This window comes from Callithrix jacchus, chromosome 5 (genome assembly GCF_049354715.1).
Source record: "Callithrix jacchus isolate 240 chromosome 5, calJac240_pri, whole genome shotgun sequence".
NCBI lineage: Eukaryota > Metazoa > Chordata > Mammalia > Primates > Cebidae > Callithrix > Callithrix jacchus.
Window position 1 is genome coordinate 154331999 of NC_133506.1, and position 22557 is coordinate 154354555.

The following is a 22557-nucleotide window of genomic DNA, read 5'->3' on the forward strand; positions in this document are numbered from 1 at the left end:
GGATGAATAGTTAGTAGATATTTTCTCCAGTTCAACAAATTGTCTCTTTGCTCTTTTGGTTGTTTCTTTTGCTGTGTAGAAGCTTTTTAGTTTTATATAGTCTCATTTGTCTATTTTTTTAATAGTTGTCTGTACTTTTGAGGTCTTAATCATGAAATGTTTGTACTGAAACAGTAAAAATACTAGGAAAAAAATAGGGAAAACAGTTCAAGATACTGATCTAGGCCAGGTGCGGTGGTTCAAGCCTGTAATCCGAGCACTTTGGGAGGCTGAGGCGGGTGGATCACGAGGTCAAGATATCAAGACCATACTGGTCAACATGGGGAAACCCCGTCTCTACTAAAAATACAGAAAATTAGCTGGGCATGGTGGCACGTGCATGTAATCCCAGCTACTCAAGAGGCTGAGACAGGAGACTTGCCTGAACCCAGGAGGTGGAGGTTGCGGTGAGCCAAGATCGCGCCATTGCACTCCAGCCTGGGTAGCAAGAGCAAAACTCCGTCTCAAAAAAAAAAAAGATACTGATCTAGGAAAAGATGTCATGTCTATGTCTATATTTAAAAATTAACTACATATTTTAAGAGTATTTCCTTCAAAGTTGGTACCTAATGTTATGTAAGGAAATTTTAGAGTACAATTCTAGAGAAGTCCAGTCAGCACAAAATTAAAAATATGAATTTGGAGGTGGAAGGGACTACAGCTGTGGCTGAAGCATGAGCCACTATTAACATCATCATACTGTTTTAGTCAGCAATAAATTTTGTAATAGTTACAGCAGAAGGAAGTGGTAAATGATATGTCAGAAAATAGCATTAAAATAATATGCTAGGGAGTTTTCTTTCAATAGTAGGTAAGGAATTCTTATTATATGATTGTGTAAAATCTTGAACAGTTTCAGAACCTTAAAAGGAGTCCTAGTGTCTATCATCATTACAGACCAAAAGTAGACATTTGTGAAAAGCATGGATATGTGCTTTAGAGAGAGCATCAACTTTAGACAATTTCAGACACCTGGACAGAGTATTCAGAAGGCAAAATAAAACTTTTTGTTACCTGATGTAGGACGAAATGATATAACCAGAGAATATTGTGGACTGTCACTTATTTACATTAGAGATGAGATGAAGATTTTGAAGTAGGAGGTTTGTTAAACAATGTTCATTTTCATCAAGTGGTCAAATTCTGTATAGCTGGAGATTGGAGTAAAGGGGTTGGTATGGGACACCAATGGTAATGTAACACAGAGATGAAGAAGACTTTGTATTTTCTAGGCATTTGAAAGGTACAGTATTTTGGTATTTGGGATAGGTACTGAGGTATCACCTACCATAGTTAGTGTCAGACAGGAATCTGATATGGAGGTTGGGAAAAACCTCCGTTATTGCAGCCATAACTACCAAATGCAATCTAAGAGTCAAGTAAGCTGCTGTGAGATTGAAGAGAAAACTGTAGTAAGCAACTGGATATTGTTTGTTCTTGTGACTCTCCCTAATGTACCCGAAATAATTCCATACTTTAAAAGAACGGTAACAAGCGTAATATAGTTAGGAAAACTCAACATTGGGACTTTGGACAGTTGTTGTTTAGGAAAGTGATGAGTCCTTTCAATTTTCTGGTTCTTTGATGACAGCCTTGCCAGTTTTTATGGTTGTTGAGCTATTGTGATAAAGTCCAGTTTCCGTGGTTAGCTGTAGACATGTGGATTTGTCAAGTTATATGGTCTCAGGGCATCCCAGAGAGCTTCTACTTAGGAAAATGCAAGGTGGTGTTTTTACTAGAACTTAGTAAGAATTTGGCTTTTCCAGTGTATTCTGGGTCAAGTTTACTGGAGTACTTGATATGAAAGATAAATAAGAATTAGATTTTAGGCTGGAAAAGAGTCTGAAATACATAGTAGTATACAAGTTTTTTTTTTCTTAAAGAAGTCTGGTTGTATTAATCAGTGTAAGTTATATGATATCAAATTCACCAGGAAATCTTAGTGGCTTTATACAGTAAAGGTCTATGGAGTGTTTATGTGATCAAATATAGTTTCTTCAGCAATCTAAGGTTTTGGGTTTCACCATCACATTTCAGAGTAGCTAGTATTCACTGGCGGAGGCAAGGAGAGGGTCTAGAGAATTATGTATAGGCTTTTCACTGTTGAAACCCACAAGAGATTTCTGTTACCATTTAGTTGATTTAGTCACATAATTAACTATAATGGGGTCAGGAAATGTCTTCTGTATACACAAGAAGGAATATGACATGGGAATTGTTAATAACCAACATTGTCTGTGGCATATTTGGTTTCTTAGCTGGTAAAGTTAGTGGGTTGCAGTGGTTATTGGTCAGAATTCTAGGTTTTTTGTGTGAAAGGATATGATGACTAATAGGGATGTGGTGAGACAGTGGTACTAAACTTGACTTTAACCGAAGTGATGTTCTATGCCAACATCTGGTCATATTGACTAAGTTTATCTAATTAGTATGTTGAGATCAAAATGTGGGAACTTAGAAGCATTTTTTGAGTCATCTTGGTTTGGAGCTTCATTTAAGTCGGTAAGAATACAAAAAAATTTAGTTCCAATTCTGGTTAAGGTAGAGTGAGCACACTCTACCCTGTTTCTCCCACTCAATGCAAGAATAATACCTTACATGGACAGAATTCATGCAGCTGCTATTTCAGAGCTCTGAAAAGTGAATAATAGCAGATAGAGTGGGGAAGAAGAGCAGAATTCACAGTGCCTTTGAACTGGAAGTGAGTTCACTATACTTTTTGCCTCTTCATTATCCCCCAACATGAACTAAATGCATTGAAAACCTGGGATTGTGCACCAGGGTGCAGTGAGAGGCAACTCTCGGAGAAATCCTCTAGTCTGGTACAGGGTGCTTTGTTAATTTTTCTTTTCTTCACCTTGTTCTGTCATGTCCCAGCCCTCGTGTATTATTATCACCAGTGGGTGCCTGTAGAAGCCAAAACTCTGAGGGAGACTTTTCTTTGATCAGTGGAGCTAGAGTCCTAAGAGGGTGGCACAAACACCATTTTCTTTTTAATCTCCCTGTCTTTCTGTCAGTGGCCCTGGATGTGAACAGACTTGTAGCAGTACATTGCAGAGCAGAGAAACTAAAGCCCTAGTATTTTGACAGGGGAACTGAAAAGAAGAGCCCCAGAACTGAAAATATCAGGGATATCATGGAAAGGAAAGAACACAAGAAAGTAACCCTATAAAATTTTTAAATGAAATGCAGCCCTGACCTGTGCATACATGGATCTAATCCTAATTAGAAGTTGTAGCTGCTGTAATAAGGTAAGAAAAGAAATAAAAGTCATACAGATTATAAATGAAAAAAGCGGAATTATCTTTTTTCACAGATGACATGATTGTCTATGTGAAAATTCTCAAGGAAATGACTTATACATTCTACCACTAGTAAGCCATGTTTGGCATACTAGTGTCACAAGATACAAGGTTCTCAGACAAAAATGATTCATACTTCTCTATATTAACAATGTATAATGTGAAACCAACTTTAAGAATACCATAAACTGTAGCCTCAAAAATTCTACAAACTGAGACACAAATTTAACAAAACATGTATAGGATGTGTGTGTGCTGAAAACTACATATTTCTTATGATAGCAGTCAAAGACATAAAGAAGTTTAGGTCTGTGTCATATTCATGGACTCAACATATAAAGATGTCATTAAATTGGTAGATATATTAAACACAATAAGAATTAAAATTCCAGCTGAATATGTTCATTAATATAGACAAGGTGATTCTAAAATTTGTTGAATGACAAAGTAACTAGAATAGCTAAACCAGTTTTGGAAAAGAATAAAGTTGGAAGAATTATTTTTACCTGACTTTAAGACTGATTTTTAACTGTAATAATGAAGACTGTGTGGTATTAGCAAATACATGTATCAGTGGAACAGAATAGAGTCCAATAGTCCCACACATATATGGACAATTAATTTTTGGCAAGGTCATAAATAGTCTAATGGAGGGAGGATACTCATATGCCAGACTAATGAACCTTGACCTAAACCTCACAATTTATATGAATCTTAACTCAAAAAACTAAGTTTCAATATAAAACCTGAAATGATAAAACTTCTATAGGAAACATAGGAGGAAATTTATGTGACTTAGGGTAGGCAAAGCTTTCTTAGTTTTGACAACAAAAGCATAATTTACTGAAAAAAAAGGATAAATTTCATTTTGACATTGAGTTAAAAACTTTTGCTATGCTAAAGATGCAATGAAAAGACATGATACAGACTGGAGGAAGATAACAGCAAATCGCTTATTTGACGTAGGATTTATGTCAAGAATAAATAAAGGACTTTCAATTCTTAACAGTAAGACTACAATTCAGTTTTTAAAAGTGGATAAAAGAATTGACTAGATACTTCACCAAACAGAATATAAGAATGTCAAAATAGTTTATGAAAAGATGTTCAACATCATTAACCAACAGAGAAATGTAAATTAAAACTATGAGATACCATTATACACCTAGTACAATAAAAAATAGCTATTGTGCTAAATATGGGCCAGGATGTGCAGAGCAACTAGAACCTGTTACTGGTGAGACTGCCAAATGGTTCAGCCAGTCAGTCTGAAATATGGTTTGACAGTTTATTATAAAGTTAATCGCACACTTATTGTATAGTTTAGCCTTTCTACTCCTGGATATTTATTTATGAGAAATGAGTGAAAATCATGTTCACACAAAAACCTTTATGTGAATGTTTATAGTATCCTTATTCACAATTGCTATTCTACAACCCAAATGCCTTCACAGATGAATGGGTATATAAACTGTGGTACAACCATTCATACAATGGAATACTGCTCATCAACTAAAAAGAATGGGTTCAATATATATTCTTATTTGGATGCCTCTCAGAGGCAATATGCTGAAAAGGGATATTATGAAGGGAGACTCGGAAGATTATAGACTGTGTGATTTCATCTATGTCACATTCTTGAAAGGTAAAAATATATAGTGATAGAGAAAAGGGATAAGTAATTACTAGAGCCTTTGGGTATTGAGAAGGTATGACTATAAAGCTGAAAAGTGATAGCACACAATGATGGAAACTATATTTTGATTGTGGTGGTGGTTATACAACTCTGTATATCTATTTAACATTCTCTAAATGGTACAACCAATAAAAAAGAGATAGAGAAAGAAATCTCTTTTGACCTTGAAGGGCATTAGAGTACACATAAATAGTTAAGATCATCCATGTGTAATTATGACCTGTTTCTAATTTTTCTTACCAATTTAGAACTTACGTTCTCCTGAGGGGTTAGGAAATTACATTATTAAATTTCTGAAGCATTCATCTGCCCATATTTACTGAACTGGTGGCTGCCATTTGTAAAATGTCCAGGACATTTTCATAAAGGGACTAGGACATTTAGTGTGCTATAAGGGGTCGTTTGTCAGTTGGGGTTAAAATGCAGTACCATTAGGCTTTGAAAGTTATTTATTTTACCTTTGAATGCTTTTAGTAAATATATGAAAGGAACTATAATAAAGAGGCTGTTTTGATCTCAAACTATATAAATTTTGTTACATACATATAGTACTATAAGAGGTTTAGAATGAATTTCTTTACATATGGAAATTTTAACATTTTTTTCTTTCAGAAAACAAATGAACACATTTCAAGCACTTTTTTATAATTTGTTTTTTAACTATATTTGTCAGAAATAAAATAAGCTATACAAGATAAAATTAAAAATCTCTGACAAGACAAAGGAAGATATAAATGAGTAATAGCCTAACTTTTAATACATCCTCTAAGGAATGCTCTTAAATATCCATGACAGTGGTAGCAATTCAGTTTATAAAGCTGCCTTGTCTTTTTATCAGGATGAGAAAGGGTAGAAATTACTGAGAAGAAATTTCATGGCTAGTGGAAGACTTAATGATTTCATGTGCTACACTATGTATCCATCTGTCCTTGTATTTTACTGTGTTGCATTTCACAATTTTTCTTATTTCATTCTGCATTCACTGCCTATGTAGGCAGTGGTCTTCTTTAAGGTCACATCTTCATGAGGGCATTCTCTAAAAGTGACTGCTAAATGTACCTGGAGTTAGAAACATTTGGTTTAGCCTTTTCTACTGTTGAACTGTGAAGGAAGTTAAGTCTTGTAACTTATTGTGAGTTTTTTTTGAAAATTGTCTTGGATGCAAAATTGTCTTGGGTGTGGACTTTAATTGATTAATGTACAGTGAAATTAATTATTTCTGCTATGATCACTGTCATTTAGGAAGTTTTATAGTGAGAGAAATACTATAGAAACTATGATGTTAAATATTTTACATAATATTAATCATCTTTTAAAGTATTTAAGTGCTAAATTAGGCTTAAGCAATGAAACCTTTTGAAAATGTTGAAAGGTTTTTTCCCCTTTACTGATACCATAAATCTGATTTGGTACTTAATCTACTTAATGAATTACTTTGCAACATTCTTTTAAAAGGGGAAGATATATTGGATTTTAAGGGGAATCTTTACTTTTTATGTGAGGTAGTTTCAGACTTCTTAATAAAAATATGTTTATTTAAAAAGCCAATCTATCTGTGGTACTTTGCTTTTTCAGTAAAAGCCAAATTGAATAGTCAGTTTATGTCTTCATAGAGCTACCTTTGAACAGAATTTAGGATTATATATTCACTCTTAATCATTTTAGTTTTGAATTAGGTGTATCTATGATACATTGAATTCAAAATAATGAAAATACCTCAAAGATAATAAAACTTTATGGATCAGATTACATGAGTTATCTATATTAGTTATTTTTAAAAACTAAATATAAATTGAAATGGATAAAGTTATAGTAATATAAGTCAAAATCTATGTTTAAATTTTAATGGAATATAAATATAAATAATTCTGATTATAAACAAATTATGTTTATACATAGTTAATAAATATTCTCAGGTATTTGTGGGCCACGACTGTTGTGGTATTCTTGATTGATAAAGACCAAAAAGCTCTGGAGAAATAATAAATATGCTAAGTCATTAGAGGTATTATTATACTATTTCTTTCATTTTTTCCCATGGTCTAGCTCTTTAAAATATAATACTTGAAATAAATATTATTTTCTAACTTAAATCGAGCCTATAAGAATTACAACATGGTAATTATTTTTTAAGAAAAAACACACAGTAGGTTATTAGCATCATTTTCCTTAAAAAGATACAGGATTACAAACTCTCATCCATTCCTGAAGTAGAATTGCTGCTTATAGAACATGTGTTACGGTACTCTCTGTTGAAAAGTTTAGCAATTATATATCACGACATAATCATCAGCATACATTTTGTCTATGAAGTAAAATACTCCTCTGAAAATCTGTTCCTAGGTATTGCTATACTTTTCAAGAGAATGTTCTATGTTGTGTGTATTAGTTTTGGCTGACACAGATACTTGCTTTTTGGTTTATCCTATAGTATATATTTAGATCCTCTGCAGATGAACTGATGTGTTCTAGACAGGAAGTGGTATGTAGGAGATATAGGAATGGGCTGAAGTATCCTTTATATTTGCCTTTGTATCTAGGGGAGTTGGAAATAGGCAAGAATGGAGAGAAATTTTGTATGGCAGTACACAGAATTTTGCAAGTTTATTGTGAGCCCTGCAACAATCCGATGCATTTTAGTTACTGGTAAGTTTGTTAAATTATGTTTGAAAATGTACCTCTTCGAAGATGGCCATCTATTTACTATTACGTCCACCATGTCAATTATACCTTATTGTAAAGATTTTTTTTGTTTTGTTTTGCAAAGTTGTGGTATTGCTATTGCATTGGGTTTTAGGTATAAATTAAAACTAATTTTGTTAGTGAATGCATTTGACATTTCAATTGGTGTCATGGTTAATATTGAAGTGAAATTCACACTTTATGGATAGCAGAGTACCGTGTTAAGATTTTGGAATAATAATGTTAATATATCTGTTTTTGTAATGGAACTCCACTGTATTTAGAGGTCTGAGTTAACTCGTTAGATGTTTGAGAGTGAGTAGTTATTCTGACATAAAAGAATGAGAAAATCCGTCATGCTTGCAATTTTATTTGGTTCTATGTAGGACGGTGATTTACTTTAAGAAATACTTTTAGCCTTTTTTCATGTACCATAGGGACCCTTGTGAGGCACTTCTAGTCTTTCTTTTGGCAGTGCTTATGTTTAGGAATCCATCTTCTCCCTAAATCACTAACTTTGGTGTATGCAAGAATTCTCCGAACAGATTAGGAAATTGTGTAATATGTATGCATAGTTTTCTTTATTCTTTTTAAACATCTAGGCAGATGTGTTATGTGTAATATAGTACTTAGCAATTTGAAGTGGCCTTGACTATTCAATTCATTTAACATGGACCAGATTGCTTAATAGCTGTGCTTCTTTACAGAAAGATTTTTTAAATTCCCAAGAGATTCCTTGGTAGTTGTATTTTTCTTGTAAGTGTCTGTCTTTGGCTTAAGGACAAAGTAAAAGAATATCATTGATTTGTGATAGTTTACATTTTTTGTGGTTTAAGGATACATGGTCAGTTAATATAATTGAATTTTAATTTCCTGTAATGAAGTACTATATTTCTAGATATTATATTTTTTCCAGCTGATATCATGTAGTTCATTAAACTATCAATTTTTATAATAATGTTAATTTTTCTATTGGTTCTTGTTATGAGAACACTTTGGATTTAAACAAAAGTAGCCGCATTATGAGAAAAATATAATGTCATCCCTATTGAAACTGGAAGAGGTAGAATAATTCAGAAATTAGAATAATTTCAGATTCCTTTTGGGCTCTAATAATTTTCAAGTTTTCCATGTTACCAAATTGTCTGAATTATTTTAAGAATTAGTACTTCTGCATTTAAAATATATTTAGAAATTTGTGGTTTTACCCTTTCTTCTGGATATAAACAGGTAACAGGGTATATTACAAACATTGTAAATTGATACTATTTTAATTCTTGATAAAATCTGGTATATAGTAATTATTATGAGCTACATTAAGCATGTACAATAAAGGAATATGTATTTCCGTTATTCAGAATACTGTATTCATGTGTCTGTGTTGTTGGTTAAAATCATTATGTGTAACTGTGAAGTAACATTATCAAAGCTGAATTCAATGCAGTCACTTCTTTTTATTTTGTTTCTTAATTCAAAAGACATATATCAAGTGCTTAATCTTTGTCTGACACCTCTTCGTTTGCTTTTATGTGTTTGTTTATACATTATGTAATTGTCAGTTTTCATTTCAATAATACATAAATCATTTCTTTGCTCTCATGAACTTTTCTGAGGGCATACCTGGACGTATGTGACATGTTACGTATTTCTCTGGATTGTTTTTTAACAAAGTGTTTTTGAAGAATAGGTCTAAATGAAAAGTTTATTTAAGAATAGGCTTGTTCTTACAAAGCAATATTTGCATCTATATTTAAAATTCTCTACAATAGCTTGTTATTCAAAAGAATATTACGATACAGTCTTTATCATGGAAAATGATATGTGTATGTTTCTTAGGTTTACTTGAAGCCAGACGTACATATATGTAGAGATAAACTTTGTTTTACTTTGGAATGTAAAAAAACTACACAGTTATGTTTCAGTTTATTATATTTAATTTGTAAAGGACACCACTAGTTTTCTCATGCTTATGAGAAAATATATTATTGCATAATATAAGGCATACTAGTCATTATCAGTAAAATAGAGATTAGATTTGAATATAGTTATTATCTTTTGGTATAATAAAATACTGAAATGGAACACTATGTTTATAACAAACATGTGATGATTACATAATGATATCTGTACTTTACATGCAGTGCTACTCTTTTGGCATTCCTGGTTGAACTACTTAAAAGTTCAGTAGCCATGCAAGAACAGATGCTGGGTGGAAAAGGCTTTTTAGTCATTGGCTACTTACTTGAAAAGGTAAGTGATATATGTGTTGATGGTTTATTGTGTAGCCTCACAGTTGAACAGCTGACAATCACTAATTATATTTTTTTATAATTTCCCTTTCCGTTAACTGTGTAGAGATTATACTGTTTGCTAATTCACAAACATCTTAGATTTAAGTGTAGACATGGAATTAACTGGATATTGGAAGTGTAATTAAGAAATTTGAAAGAAATTAAAAAAGAAAGTAAAGTTTTCATATATATCTATAATAGCAATAAGTAACATTTCTCTTAAGTTTTTCTACAGTAGTACCTCCTTATTTCTACTTTGACTTACTAAAGTGTCACCCATGGTCAACTGCAGTCCAAAGATATTAAATGGAATAAACAATTTATAACTTTTAAATTGTGCGCTGTACTGAGTAGAGTGATGAAGTATCATGCCATCTCTCCTCATCAAGCCCAAGACATGAATCCTCCCTTTGATAGCTTTTTCATGCTGTGCACACTATCTCCCTATTAGTCATTTAGTAGCCATCTCGGTTCTCAGACTGAAAGTAGAATACATCATCCACCAGCGGTCTTGAAACTATTGCCTTGGGATAAGAAGGAACTACTGTAGTTGTTTCTTGGCTGTCTTCTCACTTAGCCTTTTTTTTTGTGACAGTGCCTCACTCTGTCTCCCAGACTGGAGTACAGTGGCTCCATCTTGGCTTGCTGCAACTCCTACCTCCCCAGTTCTATGAAGCAATTCTCCTGCCTCAGCTTCCCTAGTATCTAGAATCACAGGCATGCACCACCATGCCTGGCTAAGGTTTTGTATTTTTAGTAGAGACAGGATTTCACCATGTTGGCCAGCCTGGTCTTGAACTCTTGACCTCAAGTGATTCACCCGCCTCAGCCTCCCAAAGTGCTGGGATTATAGGCATGAACCACCACACCTGGCCATAGACTTGTTTCTTTAAAGTCTTTTTTATTAAGATAAAAGTCTCAGTTTACATGGATTTACTTGTTAGTTTTGTATGATTTTTAAATTATATGGTCAAAGTTTTTATTTTATAGTAATAGAAACATTATTTTGTGCCCTTTTTTCCCTGTTCTTAATATATATGACTATTTCAAGTAGTTTTTCTGATCTATATGTAGTATAAGCAATAAAAATTAGATGGGTTTACTTTTTCCCATTTTGTGTCATTTATGTTGTTTTATGACTTCTTTTGCTTTAGTTACAGCTGTACTTTTATGATAATGAATGCTGAATTTCTGATTATGGTCTTATAAGAGTTGTATCATGTGATTTCTTTTTAAAATTAAAGTGGAATTTCATGAATAAGTGTTTTTTTAATAACAGATACCTATGCACTTCAATAGTACTCTCAGACCTCTTTTTATCAGTTAGTTAAATCTTTAATATTCAGCTGCTCTGAAAATGAAACTATTTGAGAAGTAGTAGAGGTGAAATCTCAACTAAGGTATAGACATATATTCCCTTTGGAAAAAAATTAAGAGGATATTTTGAAGTAGTCTTAATTTCACCTCCAATTGTTTTACATTTGAAGTGTAATCAATTGATTAATGGATAAACAAATGTGTGGTATATATATGCAATTGAACATTTAGTTACAAAAAGAATCAAGTTTCAAAATATGCTTTATTTTATATATTACATGTATTTATATATACTATATATATATCATGTCTTTTCTTTGAAACAAGTGCTGACCTTTCTTTAAGGATTAATAATTGAAGAATGGTAAATCGTTAAGTAGATTGATCATTGGTAGCATTTCTTTATCGAGATAATTTTTTCAGTAACATTATTAAAAACTTAAGGCTGTTTGGCTTATTTTTTTAAATAATAGTTACTCTTTTTAAAATAATAAATACTCTTTTTCTGTATCTAGAGTATTAAGAATCGTTTAGAAAATGTATAATGAACTATAGTTAACATGAATTTGATAACATGAAATGCCTTTGTAAGATTACTGGGTGTGACAGGATTTTTGTGAGGACTCACCCTTTAAATATGCTATCATCTGTTTACTGAGAATATATCAGAAAATTCTAAAGTAAGCTTTTGTTTTTAAAACTTAGCAAATAATTAGAAATATTTATACAAGCCTTCAAATTGAAAATATACATTAAGAATTCAAATATTATAATGTCAATTTAGTGGATGCAAAAATATTTCATTGTAGTTTTAATTTGCACTTTTCCTAGATTTTGAATCAGATTAGACATTTTCATATATAATTATTGAAAATTAATCTTTTATCTTCTTTGTTATTCATTTTCTTTATCAATTTTCCCTATGTCTTTTCATGATTTCCACCCCTAGTCAAGCCATAATTCAGTTTTTGCTTTATGAATTGCTTATTCTGAATATTTCATGTAAATGGAATTATATAATATTTGTCTTTCTGTTTCTGGTCCATTTTGCTTAGCATAATGTTTTCAGTGTGTATTCATGTTATAGCATAGTTTAGAATTTTGTTCTTTTTTTAGGCGAAATAATATTTCATTAGATGTATATACATTTTTGTTTGTCCATCAGTTAATGTATATTTGTTTTGTTTTTGTCTTTTGGCTATTTTGAGTAAAGCTGCCATGAATGTTCATGTACTAGGTTATATGTGGATATATGTTTTTATTTTTGTTCAGCAGATACCTAGGAGTTGATTTCCTGGGTCCTATATTTAACTGTTTGAGAAACTACTAATGTTTTTTAAAGCAACTCCATCATTTTACCTCCTACCAACCGTAGTTAAGTGTTCCAAATTTTGCACATCCTTACCAACTCTTTTTTATTCTGGCCCTCCTAGTGGGTGTGAAATGGTGTATCATTTCTTAAATTTGTATTTCTGTGATGACTAGTGATGCTGAATATCTTTTCATGTGCTTATTTTCTATTTTCATGTGCTTACTAGCTATTTGTTGATATATATTTTTTGAAGAAATGTCTTAAATCTTTTGCCCATTTAAAAATTGTGATATATGTCTTTTTATTATTGAGTTGTAGGAGTTTCTTTTTTTTTTTTAACATTCTAGATACTAGTCCCTTAGTAGATGTATGATTAGCAAATATATTCTTCTATTGTTTGGCTCACATTAATTTGCATTTCCCTGATGACAGTAAAGTTGAGCATATATTTATTTTTTTTTGGATATCTGTTTTTGTCTCTTCAAACTGTTTGCCAGTTTTCATTTGGGTTGTCTGTCACTTTGTTATTGACTTGTGGAAATTTTGTGTGTGTGTATAGATATAGATATAGATATAGATATAGATATAGATATAGATATAGATAGATATAGATATAGGATGTGCTTACTTTGTTGGATATATACTGCAAATTATCTCTTCTTCTTAGGCTTGCCTTTTCACTCTTAATAGTGATTTTTGATCAAAAATTAGTATTTTTGATTAGTAACAGAAGTTACTAATTTTAATATAGGTTAAATTTTCAGTTCTTTTATGACCTGTCCATTTTATACCCATATATATCGCAAAGGCATATGATTATTCTGTTTTCTTTTCAAAATTTTGTTTTATCTTTTATATTTAGATCCATAATTTATCTGAAATTGAATTTATATATGGTATGAGTTATAAAGGTCAAGGTTCTTTTTTTTTCCTGATGTATGTCATTTAGCTGGTCGTACTATTTTTTGAAAAGATGATTTCTGACTGCATTGCAGTCCAATCTTTGCCCTAAATCAGATGACCATTTATGCCTGGGAATTTTTTTTTCTTTGAGACAGTACGTTGGTATTTTAATTTGCATAGCTTTTTAGTATGACCTGATATTTAAGAGTATGTCATCTAGCTTTACTGCTGTTCTTGAAGATTGCCTTGGCTTTTTTTGACTCTTTGCATTTCCATATATATGAGCTTATCAAATTCCACCAAAAAGCATGAGGATTTTTATTATATTATGTTGACACCTTTCCTATATTAAATCTTTCAAGTCATATACTTGGTATATTATTTTATATATTTAGATTCTCTTTTGTAGTATTTTATGAAATAGTTTGTTGTTTTTATGGATTTCCAGATATTTGATATTGTTTGATACTTTTAAAATATTAGTTTTTTACACTTGACCTTACCCAAATGGCCAAGAAGCAATGAAAAGTTTTGATTTTTAATTTGTTACCGGTACATAGAATAATTGATGTTTTTGTTGAACTTTTATATACCAATCTTTCTACTCATCTGTTAAATCTAGTCATTTGTAGATTTTTTTCAAAAGAAATTTTTGTGAACAATAACAGTTTAGAATGACCGTTTTTTTTCTTTCTATTATTTATTTATTTACTTTTACCTTGCCTTGTTGTGCCACCTAAAGACTGCCAATACTGTGTTGAATAGAAGTTGTGAGAGTAGCCATCCCTGTCTTATTCCTGATCTCATGGGCAATGCTTTTAATACTTAGCCACTAAGTATGATATTTTTATAGATTAAAAAATACTTTTTGTAGATTTTTTAGTTAAATTAAGGAATTACCTGTTTCTAGTTTGCTAAGAGTTTTCTTTATTATAAACAGGATTTTATCAAGCACCTTTTCTGCAGTATTTCAGATGATTATCATGTTTCTTTATTTTTTTAATTTAGTGAATTACACTGATTGTTTTTCAGATGTTAAACCTTCCTTATATTCCTGGACTCTCGTTTACTCCTAAATCTACTCCTGTTCCAACCAGGCTTTCATTCTTACATGTCCTTTAAAATGGTTCGTGTTTGTCACCGGTGGCCTTAAAAGTCTGTCTTGTGGTTATTTCTCAGTCCTTATCTTATTTGACCTGTGACTATTTCAGTTGAGCATTCTTTCCTTCTTGAAATGCTTTCGTGCATTGAGTTTTGTGATGGCTTGCTTTGTTTTTTTCTTATTCTCGTCAGTAGTTCTGCTTCATCATTCTGAATTCTGATGACTGTTCTGGATTAATCCAGGAAAGCATTTCACTTTTCCATCTACACAATACCTTACTCTAATTGAGATTATCCACTTCTACAGCCTTTATGATCCTGCAATATTAATTACTCTTAATTGTTTCTCCTAGTTTTAGTTCTACTTGGATTTCTATTAATCTTCTTGTCTAAATTGTGCAAACTGATTTTTCTCTCAAATTTTTCATCCTTCAGAGTTCTTTATCTTACTTAGTGGTGTTACCATTCAACAAGTAGTTGAAACCAAACATTTAAATCTTTTTCACTCTATTTTTTTTGCACTTTACATCCAAACTCTCAGGTAATTATGTTGTCTTACTGTCAAAACATATCCAGAATCAATTACCACTCTCTATTTACTTCTCAACCCCTTACCGTGTTCGTTGATATCATCTTAGTTCAAACTATCATCATCTTTCACCATTGGTTACCTACAGTCCATATTTCACTTGCAGTTAGACTAGTTGTCCTAAAATGTGTCAAATCTTACTCAAGTCTTCATCCTTCGCATAATGAAGTTGCACGCTTTATACCTTACGTCATCTCTTACTGCTCCTCTTGCTTTCTCTGTTTTAGGCAAAGGCCTTTTCGCCTTTCCCTTAAGAACTAAAATGGTAAGCATTTACCCAAGGACTTTTGCATTTACTTCCCCCATTGTTTTCATCACTCTTTCTTCAGATAATCACAGAATTTGATTCTATGCTGCATTCAGGATTTTGCTTATATGATGCTTTACCTTAGAAATATTCTCCGATCATTCTGAATAAAATCGTATCCCTTCTATAACCATCACTATTTACCTACTCTGCAAATTTTACAGTACCATTCTGGCATGTTTTATATTTTTTACTAATTTTCTGCCTCCTTCTGCTAGAATGTAGGCCTCATAAAAACAGGGGCAATATATATATATACATGTATGTGTGTTTTTTTCTCTCCCCTTATTCTTATGTCTTCAGCACCTAGAACGGCATTTGACTCAGAAAGTAGTTGTTGAATTGAGTATATGAAAAGTACTTGCATGCTTGTCTGATTACCAAGAAAGAGTAACTTTTTTTGTCTTTCTCAGAGGAATACTCACATTGTGTTATTTTGAAATAATCAGTGCCACGTTAGTATTAATAGTATAGGCAATAGAAGTTTCATTTTTAATTTATTAACTAATAACAGGTTACTGGTTAACTGTCACTTAGCTTTTATCTTCTTGTCATAGAAGATATTTAAGGAAGATAGTATAATGAGAGGCCTTTTAAATAATAACAATTTCACTGTTCTATGGAAAAATTTTAAGGTGTTTTGTTTTGTTTTGCCAAAATATGATATTCTGGAAAACTGAGTGGTTATCCAGTGTATTCAATAGGATATTTTTTGTGTGGTTAGTAGAAAATTTGATTCAAAGTATCTTAAACCTTAAGAAAATGTACTAACAAATGTATCTGAAAGTCTAGTGTTAGATGGCATATCAGTTATATTCTTGGCAGGAAACAGATGGCACTCTGAACCTAGTTTATTGAGAATAGTTTAATGCAAGGGTATTTGAAAAGTTGTAAGCAGAGAGCCTGGCAAGATTTGAAGAGATGAAGGGAATAAGTGTTTAACGTAACCTTAAGGGAAAGTTATTGTAGCTATAGGGGAAGGGTACCTGATGGGAGTGTGGTCTTCAAGAAAAGAGTATAGTGTAAGTTTACTGGAGGGGTAAAATCTGGGAAATATATACCCAACTTCATTTTCTTTCTGTCCTTTAATTTCTAGCTAATGTCTCCAGGTTACTCCTGGAATTGGACTAACCCCATTTCCAGTGGGTTAGTCAAACCCACTGGAAACTAGGAAGCAAGGGAACATCCCAAGCATGGAAATAGAACAGGGAGGTTTGGAAAGGCAGCAAAAGGTTGGTAAGGCAGCAAACAGTAAATTGTTTGGGTTATCTGGGTCTCAGTAATGTCATCAAAGATCCAGGTTTTATTCCTATCTCTGCCGTACCAGCTACAGTGTTGATTTTATGCGAAAGTTGATACTGTTTGAGGTCACAAGGCTGCCAGGGAGAAGTGGTGCTGTAGACCTTCATATCCAGGTGAAGAAAGAGAGCTCCTTTCTGTCAATTACTGAACAAGATTCTTCTCTCCATTTTGATTGGTTAGCTTAGGTCTCAGCTGGCCTACCTTTGAACCAACTGTTTCTGTGAGGATCCTAAACTTTGATACTGAGTCTCTGAACTAATAATCATTGTCTGCCACCTCCCTTATCACTCCACCAAAACAACAACAAATGATTAATATTGTTGGATTAGGCTATTTGGAGTACAACCTAAGAGTCCTGAGAGGAGCAGAATGGATAATGGACAACTTTATAATGTACCTCTATAATTACAATAGTTTTACACAATTTATTGAATTATATAATCATACATGTTATATGTATATGTGTGTGTATGTATAATGGTTTCTGCAATAAAAATGAATATTTGTGATAACCTGTTCCATTATGGGCTAATCTAAATTGTTGGAAGAATCTGTCTTTACTGAAGTTTCTTTTTGTAATTTCCAGTGCTCCTATTTGGTTGAGTTAATTCTGGAGTGTATGCTATAATGTAACTGTTTTTTGTAACTTCTCAGATATTATTTCCAAATATGGTTAGTCATATCACATATAGTACTTCTTAAAAATTATGTAGCCTGTCACCACAGAAAAGTAGTATATAGATTAAATTCCAAAGCTCATGTTTTCTAAGAGATTTAAATTGTATTTTCATCTAATGGTTACAGATTTATAATTATAAATTGTCCAAGTATAGATCACTTTTTAAAATAGCTTTACTTGAGAAAATGAAAACAAATACCAAAATAGAAAAATATTTTAAAACCGTTAATCAAAGGAAACTCAGTTAAAAACCGAATTATAGATATTTTTTCTTTTTTTCCTAGGCTGTCTGTGTTTTTTTCTACCTCTTCTATTCTAACACTATTTTTGAATTTGACATTAATTTAGTTAAACATTTCCTGAGAAATTAGGGTAATGATAAGGAAGATAAAAGATGAATAAAATAATATCCTTTCTTATCTTAGGAAAGAAAGATTTTTTTTTTTTTAAACTAACAGTAACACAAGGAAGAAGGAAGAAGTACTACTAAGAGGTAAAGGTAACATGCTGTCGAAGAGAATGTTCATTTTATACATTTACCTACTATTTATAATCCAGAAAAGCAGGATTTTGAGTAGGTCAATAAAATGACACAATTTTAGAAAAGTATTTTCTAAAGAATAATTTTAGAGTGAAAAGCTACTACTCAGTAGGATTAATTGACATGTGAAAACAACAAGTCCATTTTTAGTTTATTCTATTTTATTAGTAATATGGAAGTCCTTGTGATGCTTCTGGTATATGTTTTAATATCATGGTCCATGTTCCAAACTTGTTTCTATATTATGAATTCATCAAGTGGATATATTTATAATAGTCAGCTTGATTTTATAATACAGGTTAATACTCTTTATAAACACATGATGAGTAATTTTTATGAGCTACAGTCTGGTTGCATAGCATGTTTAATAACATGATCTGACTGTATTCTATTTTAGAGTGTTAAGTGTAAGAGTAGAATGTGTCAGATCATGCTCTTGAAATCATTACTATTGAATAAAAATAGAATGTATAAGAAGCTATGTGAAATTATAATTAGTGAAGGAGCTGGCTGAAGTTTTAAATACTATTGATCTCTTTTTAAATTTTATTTCTTTATGAATAAAATATTTTTAAAGTACTGTATTATTTTCATTGATATTTCTTTAAATATGATTACCCAATCTTTACTTTTTTAACTCAAATATTTGTTTTGGTTCTCTTCCTTTATTAACTCAGCTATTTATTTAGATTATTTGTACAATCTTCTGTAAAATTTTCATGGAAAATTGTATACTACGGTTTGGTTTGAATTTTGTAGGTTACTGCTTATGTAAGCACCATTGATATTTTTGTCAGATACACAGTTCTATTAATGCTAAACCATTTTTAACCTTATCATAATTTGAAGCAATTAAATGCCCCCTTCTCAGTAAAACCTGTTAACCATCCTTCTACAAATGTTTTATCTGCTCCATAGTCTTCCATGAACTTAGTAACCTCTAACATGATACATAGTTTACCTTTTTATTTTATTTACTCTATGTTCCTGACCTATCATCTCTTAGAATAAGGCAGAGTTTTTTCTTCAGTTTTCTTAGCTGCTCTTTTGACGGTGCCAGGGAGAGTATTTGACTAATAGTGAGTAATCAACATGTATATTTTCTAAATGACTAAAAGTCTTGAGCTCTACCTTTTAGGTAAAGGAAATGTATGCAAGGGTGTTACAAACGAGGGGAGAAAGATGGAGACAGCAAGGGAAGCACATGAGTACTGTGGGTGAAATTGGCCTATGGAAATATTTTGTGGGACTCAACAAAGAGGTTTAGTTTTGGTCCTCAACACTCTTCATTGTCTCCTACTCTAGTTTACACATTGTTGTTAGTTATTTGCAGTCATTTTAGTTTGTGACCTTTTATGTAGAAGTGTGAAAATTCATGATGTACTTAAGTCAAATTTATTGAGTTGTACTTATTATGAGCATGAGAAATGTAGCTAAATCATATGGCAGGTAAAATTGGTAAGACATTTATCCTTTTTAAAAATTTTGATCGTCTTAAACTGATATTCAGACTTCAGTCATTGAAGAATGGGAAGAAAGATGTGTTGTGTGAAGTGTGCTTTACGGTTAAGTGGTAGGTAGTTCTTTACCCTATGACTGGAAAGATGGAGATGCTACAAAATAGTATCACGAGATGAGGAAGACAAGGTTTGTATAGGAAGATACACTTTTTGTCATTTGAGTTTGAATTATCCGCTATTAGGAAGAGGATTTTTAATATTACAGCATTTTAATCTGAAATTGTATTCTAGGATAGTATTGTTGAATTAAAATACACTTCAAGCCTCAGGTGCAATTTAATATTTTTTAGTAAAAAATTTACAGGTGATATTAATTTTAACAATGTATTTAGCCTAGTATTTTATTTTGATAATCCCCCAAATTTTATCATTTCGACATCTATTCAGTAAGAAAATACAATTTAAAAAAAAATTCTGAGCTGGAAAAACCCAGTGTGTTTATACTTAAAACATATCACATCTCACTTGCTTTTGTTTTTTTTTTTGAGATGAGTTTTACACTGTAGCCCAGGCTGGAGTGCAATGGTACAATCTTGGTGCACTGCAACCTCCTCCTTCTGGGTTCAAGTGATTCTCCTGCCTCAGCCTTCTGAGTAGCTGGGATTACAGGTGCCTGCCACCATGCCCAGCTAATTTTTTGGATTTTTAGTAGAGACAGGGTTTCACTGTGCTGGCCAGGCTGGTGTCAAACTCCTGACCTTGTGATCTGCCCGCCTCGGTCTCCCAAAGTGCTGGGATTACAGGTGTGAGCAACTGTGGCCAGCCCAACACATCTCACTTTAAATTGCAACTTTTTTACAACAGCTCAATTGCCACATGGGGCTTCTGGCTACTGTATGGGATGGTGCAGCTTTAAGGTTTGGTTTCAATTTGGAGAGATTGTTGTTTAAATACCATTGGTAATAGGTACATGGTAATAGCAGTTGAAAATTCTTGAAGTGAACACTCAGCATAGATAGGGTGTTATATGAAGCTGTGGAAGCATAATATATCATCCAGTGATAGACTATTTATGGAGAAGAGAAGGCAAATGAAATAATATTTTAAGCAATATTTTATATATTTATATACTGTAAATACTATTTTAAACAATGTCACTATTTTAATTTCTATGTCTAGGTTCTCATCTATCAATTTCTACAAAGATGAAATTAAGTTATTCTTATTTATATCATTTCATTTCTTTAGCTTTACTTAATAGTAGCATTGTTTAACTTGAATTATTTGTCTGTAATTGTCTTAGAAAGGGCTTCAGATAACAAGATGTCACTCAAAGAAGTAGCTGAAAGTTTAGATCTCTTAATAAGATTATATTTTAATAGCAAAGAAAATATAAATGTTTATTTCATATTTATTAGGGATACCATATGAAAAATTCATGTGGGCTTATGCTAAGTCAGAAGTTATACAATTTGATATTCTGGATATTTCAAGCTAGACTTTCTGTTTGCTTTCTTAGTCTTCAAGAGTTCATATAACTAGAGCTGTCTTGGAGCAATTTTTATCTTTTGCAAAATACCTTGATGGTTTGTCTCATGGAGCCCCTTTGCTGAAGCAGCTTTGTGATCACATTTTGTTTAACCCAGCCATCTGGATACATACACCTGCAAAGGTATGAATTTCATACTCAATTAGTTTGTATTAGTGTAATTTTGTACATTATAGTGGCTGGATCTAAAGTACCAGTAGAAAACATTTGAACATTTTAGCTTATTTTAGTTAATCTGCTGCAGTTGTGTTAGGCACTATCAGGAGATCAAAATACTTATAAGTAGTAAAATAAATGAAACTATAGGTAAAAAATAATCTTTGTGTAACACTGCATTCAAACATCTTTAGATGGGATACATACCTTACCAATGAAGAGAATTTGCTATGCCAGTTTTTGAGACCAGGGAAAGAGAACAGATAACTAAATTTATCATGACTGTGATCATTTTGCTAGAAAATTGCTTTCATTTTGAGGGCAGAATTTGTATCATGACATGTAAATAATATTTACAAATAAATATATGAAAGAAATATTTTCCCAGATAACAGAAAATTCTTATTATTTTGTATACCAGGATTTAGTCCTTGTAGAAATCAGTAATGAGGGATATTTTGATTTTGACTGCCTTTTATGGTTTAAAAATATCTCACTGAGTTAGATAATGTTTAAGTTTTCATTTTTATTATGGTTCATCTTATTAATTATTGGCTAAGCCCAAATCTGAATTTTGAGAATTCTTTTAAGCAAGATGTCTGGCTTGCCATCTCTATGCACACATGGTCAGATTGTAAAAGCCAACTATATATTATGGCCATAGGTAAGGAGAATTTGAAATTACATGAACTTTTAGGATATATGACAAAAATATATGCTTTTTCAGATATGCTTTAGCTGACTTGATGTTAGTTCTGTTGCTCTGAAGGAATTTATACACTGAAAGCTAGTGAAATGTACTTTAAGAGCTTTAGTTGACTTTTAAAATATTTTAATCTTTTTATCAGATTAATATCAATAAATTATTAAATCATTTAAAAATCAATTGCCACTATTAGACTACCTTTATAAGTTTATTAGAATATGTTAATTGCAGATTATATATTAAAAAATAAATAATACTGAAGAAGATAGTTGATATTTTTATCCTCGTAATAAATGGTCATTTCTTGGCCTTTGCTAATTTGCATTTAAATTAAAACTGTATGTATATTTACAATATAAGCACATGAAGCATTTTACATTTATTTTAATGATCTGTTAATATTCTGTATTAGGTTCAACTTTCCCTGTATACGTATTTGTCTGCTGAATTTATTGGAACTGCTACCATCTACACAACCATACGCAGAGTAGGAACAGTATTACAGCTAATGCACACCTTAAAATATTACTACTGGGTTATTAATCCTGCTGACAGTAGTGGGATTACACCTAAAGGATTAGGTATGTACAGCACTTCCACTATGTTTACATTTGTCTGTGATTAT

The 22557-nt window shown here is 31.8% G+C and overlaps 1 protein-coding gene across 13 annotated transcripts in view; it reads left to right on the forward strand.

Moving 5' to 3' along the window:
* The window catches only part of NBEA (neurobeachin), a 730940-nt gene that overhangs the window by 146431 nt on the left and 561952 nt on the right, over window positions 1-22557 (forward strand). For 12 of the 13 annotated variants that reach the window (XM_078375287.1, XM_078375291.1, XM_078375289.1 and 9 more), the window contains exons 11-13: window positions 9861-9969; window positions 21041-21193; window positions 22345-22513. In XM_078375287.1, coding sequence (XP_078231413.1) covers window positions 9861-9969; window positions 21041-21193; window positions 22345-22513 — 431 coding nt within the window. Of the gene's footprint in view, window positions 1-7577; window positions 7684-9860; window positions 9970-21040; window positions 21194-22344; window positions 22514-22557 lie in introns of all 13 variants that reach the window. The other variant, XM_078375300.1, reaches the window with a different exon arrangement.